The sequence below is a fragment of the Montipora capricornis genome, chromosome 8 (assembly GCF_036669925.1).
Source record: "Montipora capricornis isolate CH-2021 chromosome 8, ASM3666992v2, whole genome shotgun sequence".
In the NCBI taxonomy this organism is placed as follows: Eukaryota; Metazoa; Cnidaria; class Anthozoa; order Scleractinia; family Acroporidae; genus Montipora; species Montipora capricornis.
Genome location: NC_090890.1, coordinates 21,743,310 through 21,758,309, shown reverse-complemented (window position 1 = coordinate 21,758,309; position 15,000 = coordinate 21,743,310). Strand labels below are relative to the sequence as shown.

The following is a 15,000-nucleotide window of genomic DNA, read 5'->3' as shown; positions in this document are numbered from 1 at the left end:
TCCTCAAGACCAAGTGTCTTTTTACAGGCCCAAGGTATAAAATCTCTCAGCTTCCTAGTGAATTGCAAATATGCCTCGATGGACATTCAATTGAAAGAGTCAATACTTCCAAATGCTTAGGCATTCAGGTGGATGAAACACTCATGGGAAGCTCATATCTCTGAAGTAGTCGGTAAAGTTGCAAAAGTACTTGCTGCCCTGAGGAGGCTAAGACCGATATGTCCTCAAAGTACCCTAGTCACAATTTATAAGTCACTGATTCTTCCACATCTCTATTATTGCAGCGCTGTGTGGGGCGCCTGTATCGGTAATGGCCTCAGCTAAAACCTAGAGAAGTTACAAAACAGGGCAGCACGCATAATAACAGGGTCCAATTGGGATGTCAGATCTGCTCAGATTCTTCGTGCCCTCAAATGGAAAAGCCTCGCTGACAGGCATGATAAAAAAATGAAATCTTTAATTTTCAAATTAAAACAGTAATAAATAACCTTGTACCCGAATACCTGTCTGATAAATTCGCCAGTGTAAATACTATTCACAGACATAATCTTCGGGGCGCCAACACAACCTATTTATTCCACTGCCGAACAATGAGGCCCTCAAAAAGAGTTTTCGTTATATAGTGGCACAGTTATACGGAACAGTCTGTCAGCGGAGGCTAAGCAGGCCACTACTTAAATAGTTTTTATTCCGCCAGTGTATATTAGAAATTACATCATTTTTAGCGTTTAATATAAGATTTCTTAACAAAGCCCGTAATTTTTAAGTGTTAACTTTATTAATGTTAATGCGCACGGCTCTATCTTTAGAAGACCACTTTTTAGTGATAAGGATTCCATGGTTAAATAAAGATAGATATATGCCACAAAATGGTCCTACCCAGGTGCCCTTCAAAGTGGGCTGAATTGTTCTGTTGTCGTGGTGTTGGTGGCACGAAGTGCTCGTTCCCAATGTCGAAGCAAAAAAAAACCGCAACTTGTGAGGACAAAGCAAATTATTTTTTTGGCATGTACTTAAAAAGTACGGTTAAGACATCAAAAGCGCCGAGAACTTTGCAATGTCGTCCGCGGTCTAGTTTCTTGTGTAGACAGACAAACAGACAGATAGACAGACAGACAGACAGACAGATGGATAGATGGATAGATAGATTGATTGATTGATAGATTGAAACAGGACGATTCGAAGTCAACACAACATTTATAGGACGGCCCCTCTCTCACAACACAATCCATAATGATATCCTTTCCATTAAAGTGGGATCCAATCCCTTAACACCTTCCCCTCAGTAAAATTTACAATTTTACGTTCAACTAGTCTACGAAGCGCAGCGTGCAGGTGCTTTTACTAAGCGTCCCGAACGTGTTCGTTTGGCTGCAAGCAGCGCCATCTTATTAGCGGTTTTAGCTGTTTTGGCACTTCGGTGTATATTTTACGGAACTGAGTTTTGTGCTCTTTTTGAACAGGAACTACAGTTTGCTCTTGAGGCTTCTGTCTATCAGATGGCGTGTTTCGGGTGCCGACTTTCGTATCTGGTTTGAAATGTACACGGTTTCTTCGAAGCTCTTTGGCACCTACTTTAAAGTGCCCCTGTGATCAAAAAAACCACTTCTTTTTTTCCTTCAGATTTTGAAAGTGTGTTTGGTTAACACCTGACTGGCAAAATTTTGAGCTTTGATTTTTATCCAAAAGCCGTTTACTTTAAGTGTAAGTTTTGGATTTCACGGTCCGCCATTACTCACGTTCAAAACCGACCGATTGGACCTCAGACGGTTGGATCCAGGGAAAAGTGACGTCAGAGACTCACTAGCTTAAAATCTCAGCGTGTGAACGCAGCTTATTATATATGCAAAGCGTGAGTTTAAAAGTCTGAAAGCCCAAAACCCCCGTGCCGCATATTAATTCTGCGGCGTACACACGTATTGCATTCTTAAACTAGCGAGCCTTTGACGTCTTTTTCTCCTCGATCCAGCTCTCTCAAGAACATGTTAGTAATGGCGGACCATATAGGAAAATTACAGTTAAAAAAAAGAGGTGTCTTTTTGAAATCAAGGCTTAAAACGTGGGTCACTTAGTGTTTTGCTAACAGTAGTTTTGAAATCCAAACAAAAATATGAATTGATTTTTTGGTCACAGGGGCACTTTAAATTTTGATTCTAATTGTGTAATCGACCAGTGTAAGCCAAGAAATAATGATATTTTTGCATACCATCGAGTGAAGGATAGATTTATATTTTATTTATTTATTTACCTCATATTAATAAATATTACAGAATATGGTATTATACACTTTTGAGTAAGGCCATGATTTAGTTACCTACTATATGCCATAATAAGTTTCTAAATTGAGTCCTAAACGCTACAGGCTCAAATAAATAAATAAAAGTAATATAGCACGGAATTTTCCTCCTTTTTATACATTTACATTATACTTAAAGTTAGCTTTATTATTTAGTTATCTTTCAATTCTATACACGACCCCATAAGTCTTTGGCTTTATAACTTTTCCGCGTTGAAATAAAGTTATCAGATACCTTATCTTACGTTAACAAAATAGCTCTAACAATAATTATAAGCTTTAAATATGTACGGTTCTACTAGCAATTAATTTCCACTCCACTTCAGTGCTTCTTCTCCAGCTCTTCAAACGATGTAGCACCTGTAAAGAGGTTGTAGCATTTCCAAACACTGATGAGTGCGTACGCGCAGAAGACAAAAGGACAGAGTTCAATTTCCGAAGAATTGCAACATCGCCACCTTGAAGTCAAAAGCTTAAACCGAGAGAGCCTCATACCATGAAATGAGCCCATTTCCTTTTGCCTCGGATAGGATGCACGAGAATATGGCTTAAGATTTCTTAAATTAAGTCAGGTCAAGTGTAGCTATGGAAATTAAAGAAAGATCTGTGAGACGACGGTAACCCTGGACACTCATGGTCTAAATATTCTTCTTTTCTTGGACTTGTTGAGGGCCTGCCACCCCATTCGCCAAAACGTCACTATTTGTCACAGCTTCTGCATTTGCCTTGTCTGGTTCACGTTTTCCATACTTCTTAGCAAAATAAGCATGGATGTAGAAATTTGAAAACAGGATGAGAAAAGAGACCATGTAGCCAATGAATGTGTATTTCATCCACAAAGGATAGTCACACTCGACATAAAGAGACGCCAAGGCATGAATTAAAAGAAGCAAAAACTGGGCCTGAAAGATGGAACAAAAAAAAATGCGCTGTTTCAATGGTTACAAACCAATCAACATTTAACGACTAGGTTCAGTTATTTACACTTTTCTTAAGGCATTAATAATTCATCAAGGCAATTACCATTAATCGTCTGGATGTACACAGCAATATGTGCATGCTGTACTCGATATCCAAAGACTACAGTATACCATTCTCCACTGAGATTGGTATCAATACCACTTGATTAAATTGTGCGTATGTATCGTTTCATTTTATAAAAACGTGACGCTGCATAAGGTAATATTATTGTTTCATTGACAAGTCACATGAACCACTCACACTGACTCGTTTTTGGATCCAATACGGTTAGTGCGCGGCCTTGGTGCAAGAGGTCCTGAGTTCGATTCCTTGTTTCGACTTCTTGAACCTTTCCGTGTAGCTAAGTAGCTTTAAATACCCGTAAAACGGGGCACTGATGGAGAGGGGGGAGTAAAATGAGCGTACCGTCGACCTCAGGTTTGTCAGTTGAATTCCTGTTACGAGTTATCGACGTTAAATATGGTTACTTTACGTGACATGACGTGACGTGACGTGACGTGACGTTGCGTGACGTTGCGTTGCGTTGCATTGCGTTGCATTGCGTTGCGTTGCGTTGCTTTGCTTTGCTTTGCTTTGCTTTGCTTTGCTTTGCTTTGCTTTGCTTTGCTTTGCTTTGCTTTGCTTTGCTTTGCTTTGCTTTGCTTTGCTTTGCTTTGCTTTGCTTTGCTTTGCTTTGCTTTGCTTTGCTTTGCTTTGCTTTGCTTTGCTTTGCTTTGCTTTGCTTTGCTTTGCTTTGCTTTGCTTTGCTTTGCTTGCTTTGCTTGCTTTGCTTTGCTTTGCTTTGCTTTGCTTTGCTTTGCTTTGCTTTGCTTTGCTTTGCTTTGCTTTGCTTTGCTTTGCTTTGCTTTGCTTTGCTTTGCTTTGCTTTGCTTTGCTTTGCTTTGCTTTGCTTTGCTTTGCTTTGCTTTGCTTTGCTTTGCTTTGCTTTGCTTTACTTTACTTTACTTTACTTCTTCCCTTCGCCTTGCAAAGTAAGAAGAGACGTTGACAACTACTTCCCAGGATCTCTACCGCTCCAGGGGAAGGAAAGGAGAGAAACCCAAGGGACGACGAGGTTGACAACATTTAGTGATTGTGACAGTTCATATGTATAAACTACTGCGTTTTAAAATTAAACCTACCATTTGAATCTGTGTTAGGTGTTTCTTCCACCAGAGGTACTTCCTCAAATACGGCAGAGCTGACAATCCATAATAAGTGTACATAATGGCATGCACCATGGCATTGACCATGGCACCGAGAAAAGCTGTTTATGAAAAAATGAAAAAAACTATGACCTTTACCATGCTCTACTGGTAAGTATTTGCAGACAAAGAATAAAGAAGACATGATTAATTACCGACAGAGCAACCAGTTATCAGTCTGACAAAAAAAAAAACTAATTGTACAATACTGAAAATAAATTCACTTCCCCCTATATTAATACAGAGAAAACCCGCGTACAAGAACCCAAAATTTAAGAACCTGTTAAACTACAATTTTCATTTTAAACTCCCTTTTGATAACAACCTATTTAGCCTAAAATTTGCAATATAAGTTCTTCTCTTACAAAAATGAAGCACAGATGAAAATACAGAAAAACATTTTAGGATTCAGTCAGAACTAAAATGCATACTCGTACTTTGGAAAGATAAATTTATTGTATGGTTATCATCTCAACTGTATTTTTCTATAGATAATTATTTAATACAGCACTATCAGGGTGAGACGAAATTCCAAGCATCAGGTTGCCCTTTCGGGCAAGCTGTAATTTCATCTTACTAACCCAAGTCTCTGAGGGGCTACTATCTCAAAAAAAGATTTGTATTCTTTCTTTTTCTCTCAAACTGCCTGCTAAACAATTCTGTCTGCTCCGAAGTTTGGCATCAGAAGAAAGCAACCAATAACGCGACAGTCGTGTTCAATTTGATGCTTGCCCGTCGGGAAACCCGCAATAAGAAAGTGCTAGCCCGAAACATCACTCCACTAGCCACGGGCTATCAGACAGCCTTTTTGTCCCACCCTGACTATACTTATTCCATGTCACATATGCCCTAGCTGTAGTGGTTATCTGTGCTGATCTCTACTGCCCCTATCAAATTAAAAGCCTACTTAATAACCTAAGTAGCCTAAAATCCCACTAAATACCATTTCTATAAGAACCTACTTAGGATAAGTTGGAAAAGACTTGGTTCTTATACGCAGGTTTTTACTGTATACAATCGAACCTCCACTAAAGGACACCTCTCGTAAGCGGACACCTCCCATAAGCGGACAATGAACAATAGATCAAGAAAATTTCTAACGAAATGGGTTCAGTTTTAACGCTTTAATTACACACTGACCTAGATAAAAGCAGTGTTTGAGTCTGAACAGTACAGTGCACATAAAAGGTAACGTTCCAGTAATTTTTTTTTTTTTCATTACAGTACATCAAAGTTCTCTTTTTTAGTGCGAAGTCCGAAGGACGGAGTACTGTTAGGTTTAGAATAAGGCATGATACGTCGAGTAAGCAACATAATACTTCCTGATCAAAATCCCGGTGTCAGATGTCAATATTCCAAAGAGTCGGACACAATATGATGCCTTACTTGACGCAAAAGAGGTTGAAAATTCTTCGAATTCTTTGTTAGACCCCGCGTAGTGGTGGGTAGGTATCTCGAAATATTTCATCTAGGGGTAGACGAGTCTGCTGGCCTCTTGAGAACAAACTGGGAAATGTCGCTGACCTACTCCCCTAAAGATAATCTGTGGTCGATATCCGAAATCGTCGACGGCGAGAGCGTTGCGTTCTTAGCGGATCAGTCCGCCATTTTGGAAGTTCACATTGTACGGACGGACGTACGAGCTGCACAACAATTTTGTCAAAGGTAAAGAATTTTCGCTACGTATGAAAGGGAAGTTTTGGTCTACTTTGTTGCTTCTATTTTATCTGGAGGGAATCTACGTGCCTACTTAACAACAACAAGCACATTTATGGCAACTAAATCACTATGTGAGCCTTTGTTTTACTCAAATGTGCCTTTGTCGCTTTTATTTTCCTTTGCTTTTAAGATTGGAAAATCACGTTGAAATAAATCCCATTGATCAGCGCTCTGGACCAAGGCCACTTCCTGTTTTTACCGTACGTGCTCGTACGTGCAAGACTTCGCACTAACCGTTCCGTACCGCTCGTTTATCTTTTCTTTGAGCCAAGAAATGCATGGAACATGGATGAGACTGGCCAGTTTTGGAGAGTCCTTCCTGATAAAAGCCTCTCTGAGCGCGGAAAACGCTGTCGTGGTGGGAAAAACTCAAAAGAGAGGGCTACCTGGGCCTTTTGCGTTGGCGCGTCAGGCGAAAAAGAGGTCCCTATTGTTGTTGGAAAGAGTCGGAACTCACGCTGCTTCAAGTCATCAATTATAAAGGACACTTTACTGCCCTGTAAGTGCGATTATTTTTCCAGTAGCAAGGCGTGGATGTTATCCGAAATCTTTGAAGAGATTCTATCGAGTCCAAACCGACGAATGAAGGGCGAGGGCCGTCACATACTCCTATTTTTTGACAATGCACCTTGTCACCCCAATTCGCTTATCGACCGCTTCTCAAATATCAAGATGGCTTTTCTGCCAAAAAAGACAACTTCGCGCGCACAACCTCTTGGTGCTGGAATTATCAAACCCTGGAAAGTGAAAACAAAGAGGAAGCTATTGAGCTTTGTCTGCAGCAAGATCGACGGACAGAAAACAGCGAGTGAAATCTTTAATGGCCATACAATGGGAGAAACAAGCCTGGGATGAGATCAGTCAATACACCATCGCAAAATGCTTTAACAAGGTCGTATTAGTCCCAGATGCTACTAGCATAGAAGGAGATGATGTTGATGACGATCCGTTTGAAGGCGAGGACATTCTGAGCTTAGACGAGTTGTGCATAAAGCTCGGCGAAAAATCAACAGCTGCCAAAGAATTCGTCAATGCAGATGAAGAGCTACCTAGCTGTACAGAGCCTATCGACACTGACAAACCATCTTGTAATGTAATGTAATGTAAAATAATGTAAATCTTTATTTAGACACGGAGAATCATCAGTTAAGTTAATAATTAAAAATTAAAACTTGTACAACTGCTTTACATGATTGCCGTGTGGGAATCCGATATCTCAGATACTTTCTTAATACCCCGTTTAAACTGCCCAATAGAACAAACGCTTTTTAAATCTTGGGGCAAGTTGTTCCACAAACAGGCCACGCTGTAGCAAAAAATTCGTTTTAAGTAATTAGATTTGGCTTGGGCAGCGAAAGTTTTCCTTCAAGATTTCTTAGGTTATAATCATTAACGTGGCGTTCAGTGAAGAGAAATTGAAGATAGTCTGGGGCAAGTTCATTCAATGTTTTATACATAATTAAAGCTTTCTGCTTTTTACGACGAAGAGACAGCTTCTCCCACCCAAGCATCGCGAGAAGGAGGTTGGAGCTCGTATCAAAAGGTGATTGAGTAATTACTCTGGTAGCGCGATTTTGTAATTTTTGTAATTTATCACTCAAACAGCCACTCATACCATCCCAAACCGGGCTGCAGTAATCAAAATGTGGTAATATTAAAGCATTATAAATTTGAACTGCAACATCCGTCGGAATAAAAGGTCGTACACGTTTCAATGCACCAATGGCTGAAGAGTCTTTCTTGCTTATCTCGTCAACGTGTTTAGACCAAGAGAGTTGTGCATCAATGGTAAGACCCAGAGATTTGATATGGTCAACTCTCTTGATCGTCCTGTCATCGATACTTATATTAATCTCCTCACATTGGGTATTCAATCTCTGCCTAGATCCGATTATCATTAGCTCAGTTTTGGCCACATTTAAACTTAATTTGTTGGCTCTCAGCCAACAGGTAAGATTGTTAAGTTCAGAAGTCACTGCTAGTTTAAGATCGGCTACCGTTTTTGCAGATAAGGTTATACTGGTGTCATCAGCAAACATTCTCGGCGCAGCAACCCGCAGGCAGTTAGGGAGATCGTTAATGTACATCAAAAAAAGCAAGGGACCCAGGATGCTACCCTGCGGTACGCCACAAGTAACAGTGATTTCCATTTACAATACACCTTTGGGTCCGATTACTTAGGTATGACTGAAACCACTTAGCAGTTGCCTGGTCAGCACCAAAGTAAGACAAATTACGTAAAATAATTTCGTGATCAATTGTGTCGAAAGCTTTTTTAAGGTCGACGTCAATGAAGACTACTCCGTTCAGGAAGCCGTTGTCGATGTTAACAAACCAGCTATTTGTCGCCTCAAGCAAGGCCGTTAGGGTGCTATGTAAGGAGCGAAAGCGTGACTGACAACTTGATAACAATTGATTGTCATTTACGTATTGGTACAGTTGATCGTAAACAATTTTTTCAAAAACCTTCGAGACAACCGGAATAACGGAAATTGGACGATAATTGTTGAGGTCCGATTTTTCACCCTTTTTAAACACCGGAGTTACCGGGGCCATTTTCCATTCTGTTGGATAAATCCCAGTGATAATTGACTTTGTAAATATGGCGGTCAGCGATGGAGTAACAATACTAGCAGCCATTTTCAACAACTTAATTGGGATCATATCGAGGCCAGTGGCTTTCTTTTCATCAATATTCCTCAATAGGTTAAAAACAACGTCGAGACTAGGAGTTTTTAGATGAAATGCTTTATCAGTGTGTGAAAGGTAAAACTCGGGATTTACTTCTGCAGCAGGAACCTCTTGGGCTAACACTTGGCCAATATTTGTGAAATGATCATTAAAAGCTTCCGCCATGTCGCCAGAACTGCTTATTGTTCTGTTGTCAACTTGGATTTCTAAGATATTCGTCGACTTGCTAGTGTTACGTGAGGTTAACTCGTTAATGAGGTTCCATGTTTTGCGCGGATTTCCTTTGCTAACTTTCAAGTTATCAGAAAAGTAGCGCTTCTTTGCTTGTTTAATTGCATTATTTGCTTGGTTTCTAGCACATTTAAATTGCTCCCACATGTCATGATCATTCGATGAAATTGCTTTCTTTTTAATTAAATCTCTTCTATGTATTTTATTCAATAACCCTTTAGTAATCCACGGAGCCCGCTTTTTACTAATTCTTTTTAGTTTACGTGGTGCGCGTTTGTCCATGCAACTAACAAACATTTGTTTCCATTCATGCCACATGTCATTTGGATCAGAACACAGATCAACACTCGACCATGGCATTGTTCCAGATCATTTAAGAACTTGTTCTTTTGAAAGTGTTTAAATTGCCTCATTTCAATCATTCGTGGGCAAAAACGGTCATGATGGACTTTGCGAGTCATAAATACAAGAGAGTGATCACTGATCCCAAGGTGAATGACACCTGAAATTGAAACTTTCTCTGGGGAGTTGGTGATACATAAATTAATAAGTGTCTTAGAGACAAGAATGACGCGTGTTGGCTCAGTGATTAACTGACTAAGACCATAAATGTCAAAAATGTTTGTTAGATGAGAGGAAATATGAGCAGAAGCCTCTGGCAATAACTTGCAGTTAACATCACCAAGTATATATAGTTCCTTACTTTCAGCGTCAATTTTGTCAATTACATTTTCGAATTCATTGAAACGTTCAGGCGGAGAGTTTGAAGGTCGATACCAGGTGCCGACCAGGAATACTGAACTTCGTGGCTTACTAATTTCGACAATAAGGCACTCGAGGTCATCATTAATCAAATCATCACGTATTCGATAGTTAAGATTTGTGCGCAAATAGATACAAACACCGCCCCCTTTCCTCCCATTAATTCTACGGTCTTTTCTAACTATTTCGAAACCAGGTATGTAAACATCGCTATCACGAACGGTTGAGTCTAGTTTAGTCTCGTTAATTGACAAAATATCAATTTTGGAATCATGCATGTTCGTCAATGTGAGAGAGCAAACTGTTAATATTAAGGGAGGCGATGACCAAACCTCGGCCAAAAATACTAGAACAGTCGAACTTACCCCAGTTTTCGCGTGGACGGTCATCAGTCGAATCGGATTCCCAGACGGCAATGTCCTAATCTAAGCGTAAATAATTTATAAAATTCTGTGCAAGACGAGAGGTTCCAGACTTGTTTAAATGAAGGCCGCTACGATTTAAGTGATTCGAGGTAGAAACGTTTGAATGATCAACAAATCCGCAGCTCTTCCGAGTGCAGCAATCTTCGAGGATTCTGTTCACCTCAGCTATTTTGCAAGCCAAGGATTCATCGTCAGATCTACACACAAGACTTGATAACGCAATCTTTGCTGGAGATTCACAGCTAACCATCGTGGCCAGGTCGATTATTTCATCCGCACAAGCACGAGGGGTGTCGCAGGATCTTAGGCTATTAGTCCCCACATGAAGTATGATCTCGTCTGGATTCTTTCGTAGGAGTGGCTTTATAAAATCATGCATGTCTTCCGTTGTGCATCCCGGGAAGGAGGATATCTTAACTCTCGAATTTCTAGACATTTTATGGCCTTGGAGGTGCTTGGGAACAGAATCCCCGGCAATCATAACTTTCTTTTGGCGGTTAGGTCGCGCTTGATCGCGCTTTGTTGTCGACTCGGTTGATACAGATTGATTAGTCCTTTGTGTTGTAACATCGATAGGCCGGCACGAGGGTCTTCTGAAGCTTCTATCATCGTTATTTGCAGTACGGTTATCCTCATTTCTCACATCCACTTGCGCTTCATTAATTCGACGAAGGGGCTCAAAACTGTTTCGAGTTTCGGTGATATCAGGGCGTACTGTCTTCTGGCTACGTTCACGATTTCCGTTTTTACCTCGCTTCTCATCCACATGGACCCAGCATTCGCTTGACTTTGGTTCTTTGTTTTCAGCATCGCTCTTTTCTTGCATAATGATGGTTAGTGCAAGCCTAAGGGATTCATTCTCTTGTTCTAAAGACAAAACGCGGCTCTCAAAGGTCAAACACTTTTCTTCCAAATCTTTGATTGCACTGTCTTTTTTAGAAACAGAGGATAATAACGTTACGCACCTCTTCTTGTAATCAAGGAGTTCGGAATAAGAAGCATTTTCATCTTGATGTTTGGTATTAGTAATGGACAAAAGCTTTGAATTTTCTTCAACTGTTTTTGAAGTATCAATAAATCAAGTTTTAAACCCTCAATGTCGGTCACAATTTCTGAATTTAGTCGCTGTTGAGGACAATTTGGTGAGCTCTCATCGTCGATCGATGTTGCACCATTTAGGTGACAACTGTTGGCTTCCTCCGATAATGATGGCTGCATTGTTTTCTCCATTGATACCAAAGGTTCTGGGGCCTGTAAATCCGTTAAAGTTCCCGGCTTCTTTCGTACAAATTCTACTAGTTTGTCCTTTAGACCAGGGCCATCGCGTCCCTGAAAGTTCAGGGTTTGTTGTTTCTTGCTATACCAGTTAATTATTACATTACCGTTGGAACTTTTGAATTGTTTCGTATTGCCACCAGGCGTCAGCCACTTCCCTTGTAGTTTTAAAACAACCACAAAATTCTTAAGGGAATCCAAATCGTTCGACCACACCAACTTGTCGCAATTAAGACGAAGATATTCCAGTTCACAGGCCTCAGGTTCAAGCGAACAAGACTCGGTTTTTGGGAGTGAGTCGCGATCATCATCAGAAGTACAAACTAGCTGTCCGTCCGCGGCCATCTATTTAATTTAATTTTCTTGGCGAGAAGATGACTGTCAGGAATTAAAACCTTGAGGACACAGCGATACTGATAAGCCGTCAAGCAAGAGTTCAAGAAATGTTGACCAGGAAATCTGCTACGACGATGAAGGTGTTGACAACCTCCTCAAAGAACCCACTGTGAAATATGTAACAAACGTACGCCCTTCAAATGACCTAGGAGCTTTCGGAGTTCGCCAACTACCACGGTAACGAGGAACTTTCAAATACTCTGCTCAAAGTGTCGAATATCTTAAGAGACCATAAGATCAGGAAACCGCAAAAGCAGACATGCACTGATTGACAGTTACTTTTTACCAACATAAGGACACTTCGCGTTTGAAAATAACAATTATCTAATGTGGGCACCACAGTCCAGTCAAAAGTTATGTCCTCTTAAAGTCATTTTGTTCGGTGTACTGTACATGTATTCTAAAAGGTCAAATTGTACCACGCAGTACACGACATCACTCACCTTGTCCATTAGGCACCCATTTGATACCAATCCACCAAAGACATACCATTGACGTATGATGATACACATGAAGGAATGATACCTGGTTATTCTTTTTACGAAGCAGGAAAAATATCTGGAACATTAATACAGAACATTTATTCCATACCACTAAATTAAATTTTCACGACTTGTAATATATGCCTTTTCAATGTTGAGGGAAAGCCTGAGTCACAATCATGAGTGATGTAAGTGAAGCTTATAAATGTAAGAAAAAACACTAGTAAACTATTACACAACTTAAATGCAAATTAAAGAAAATTATGGAAGAAAATTGTTCACTTGAACAAGTTTACATTTTGGGCTTAATTCTGAACTGATCAAGGTATGCAAATGCAAGCATATTCGATAAATTAAAATACCACTTCCAACCGAGCGTATCCTCTGTGTAAATACTTGCAAAACTCACAAGTCCATGTATAAGATCTCCTTGTTGTCTACTCTTTTACTAAGTACTTGCGACCATGTTGCTTTCCTCCTTTATTCAAAGAGGTAGAGGCCAACTAGAAAGCTTTTGATCTCTTGCAACTTAGGACAGTTAAATTCCGGGGGGGGGGGGGGGGGGACTCCCATATAAAAAGGACGGGGGTCACAACTCATTGTCGGAAATTTTGAAAAGAACCCCTACGAGGTACATCTACCAAGATCCTGTCTTGGCATGGCATGAAATTTTGTCACCCCTAGGAGGTACCAAATTATAGCTTTTAATTAGAAAAAGTAAAAAAAAAACTAATAGTTAATTATCAAAATGTCTCCTGTCATAATCTTTCAGCTCAGTACCCTAAAAGGTAGCGCTAAAGCTCCCGCTGTGGACCTTTTGAGGCTGACCACCATAAGAGGTACCAAAACCGCTTTTTTAACCCCAAAAATGTACAACAAGCACCCCTGTCTTTTTTATATGGGGATCCTCCCAACGGGGGTTAAATATTAAGGAACCTTTCAACTATTTTAATATCCTTTCCCGTTTGGTAGGCTTTTCACTCAAGTGATCTAAAGTAATGCAAATTAGTGCAATTAAAACAAATCGAGCAAATTTGATAGTAATAATAATAATAATAATAATAATAATAATAATACTTTAATTTACTTGATTATCATTATTTTTCCAGGGTTTAAGACTGCCCAATGGTCTCCTTGAATACTACATGTAAGGCTGAAACAGAAATTAATACTGGACTTATAATATCCAATGATAATCAGTTGTATAATTTATTTCTTTTTGTTCATGTTACTCAACAGCCAGGAAGTCTGTATTCGGAAAAACTGAGTCAAGACAAGATCTTAGATCTCTTGCTCTCATCCTGTGTCCTAGGGCATATCTTACCATATTTGGTCAAGAGAATGCGCAAAATATGAGACGAAACGCGGGAAGAGAGCGGTACTCAAGACTTATACAGTACAGTGCATGTAAAGACAGAGGACATACACTGTAGTTCTACTTCTTGCAAAAATTGAAACAATCTAGGGCTGTAATTGCAGCAAGATTCCTGAGCAACTTCTTCTGAGAAGATTTTAAGATATGTATTGAACAGGTTAAAACAATAATTTGAAAGAAAAACAGAAACATTTTCAGTACTGGAACAATAATATAATAGTTTATGTTCAAAACATTGCCAAGAAGGAAGTCCTTAATAATTTACAACTCATCACCCAACCATACCACCTGCTGTGAGCAAAGCAGACAAGAAAAATTTTCTCATTTCCAGAACCAATTCGATTTCTAGATTTGCAGGAATACCAGCTGCCCACTCAATTGCACTACGAAAAAAAAAAAACATGTACTTGTATCCCTGAGTCACCATGATTGTTGAAAGACTCTAGGATAATACCAAATAATATGTATACTTACAGTATCTAGTAGTTCAACAAATTTGGAGAAATAAAACCACCACAAGACAGAGGTAACCTAAAATTTGAGGAAACACATACATGTATTTAGTGCAGAGATGTCATTTAGGGACCGTAACCTGTAACAGCTGTTACAGCTGAGCCCAGTCAATGTTACGGGTGATGGTTGCTGCAGAATGAATATTCATGAAGTAAAACAAATTAAAATTAATTTAAATTTATTTATAAACATTAACCTTCTAAAGAAAATACAATAATTGCTGCCTTGTGTTGTCTGTGTTCCTGATTCTAAGACTTGTTTTTCATAAAAATCCAAACAATTTCTGTAAGAACCTTTGGAGAACACCCCTGATCGATCGTTGTTGGATTCCAATGCCATTTTCAGCAACAAAATCATTATTAAATTTAATGCACACCCTACATGGACTTGATACAAACGGGATTCCACTGACCAAAGGGCCCTACGCATCGTTGTGCCGAACTGTCATTATGACGATGCCTTAATTCAATCTGGCATCACTACCCTTTCCCAGAGAGGGGACGAAGCTTGCACAAATTTTATCAAGCGTGACTGCCTGTCCTCTCCTGTACTCAAGCCATTAATTCCGTGTGTGTCAATTGACAGGCCATACTGCCTCCGTTCAGGCGAACGTGTTCCAGTGCGCTTTGTCCCTAAGACAAAGCGGTTTGCAGATTTCTGCACCATTAAG

At 39.7% G+C, this 15,000-nt stretch overlaps 2 protein-coding genes across 3 annotated transcripts in view; both read right to left on the bottom strand.

Moving 5' to 3' along the window:
• LOC138014303 (very long chain fatty acid elongase 4-like) overlaps positions 1-6 on the bottom strand; it is a 12,320-nt gene extending 12,314 nt beyond the window's left edge. Inside the window, exon 1 of one of the 2 annotated variants that reach the window (XM_068861352.1) lies at positions 1-6. This exon is cut by the window's left edge and continues 331 nt beyond it. The gene's annotated coding sequence lies outside the window, so the exon portion shown is untranslated. The other variant, XM_068861354.1, reaches the window with a different exon arrangement.
• A 2,204-nt stretch (positions 7-2,210) lies between these two features.
• The window catches only part of LOC138014300 (very long chain fatty acid elongase 4-like), a 17,344-nt gene continuing 4,554 nt past the window's right edge, over positions 2,211-15,000 (bottom strand). Inside the window, exons 4-7 of the mRNA XM_068861345.1 lie at positions 14,292-14,348; positions 12,404-12,518; positions 4,399-4,523; positions 2,211-3,198 (exon numbers count right to left, since the gene is read on the bottom strand). Coding sequence (XP_068717446.1) covers positions 2,935-3,198; positions 4,399-4,523; positions 12,404-12,518; positions 14,292-14,348 — 561 coding nt within the window. The 3' untranslated portion in view covers positions 2,211-2,934. The remainder of the gene's footprint in view (positions 3,199-4,398; positions 4,524-12,403; positions 12,519-14,291; positions 14,349-15,000) is intronic.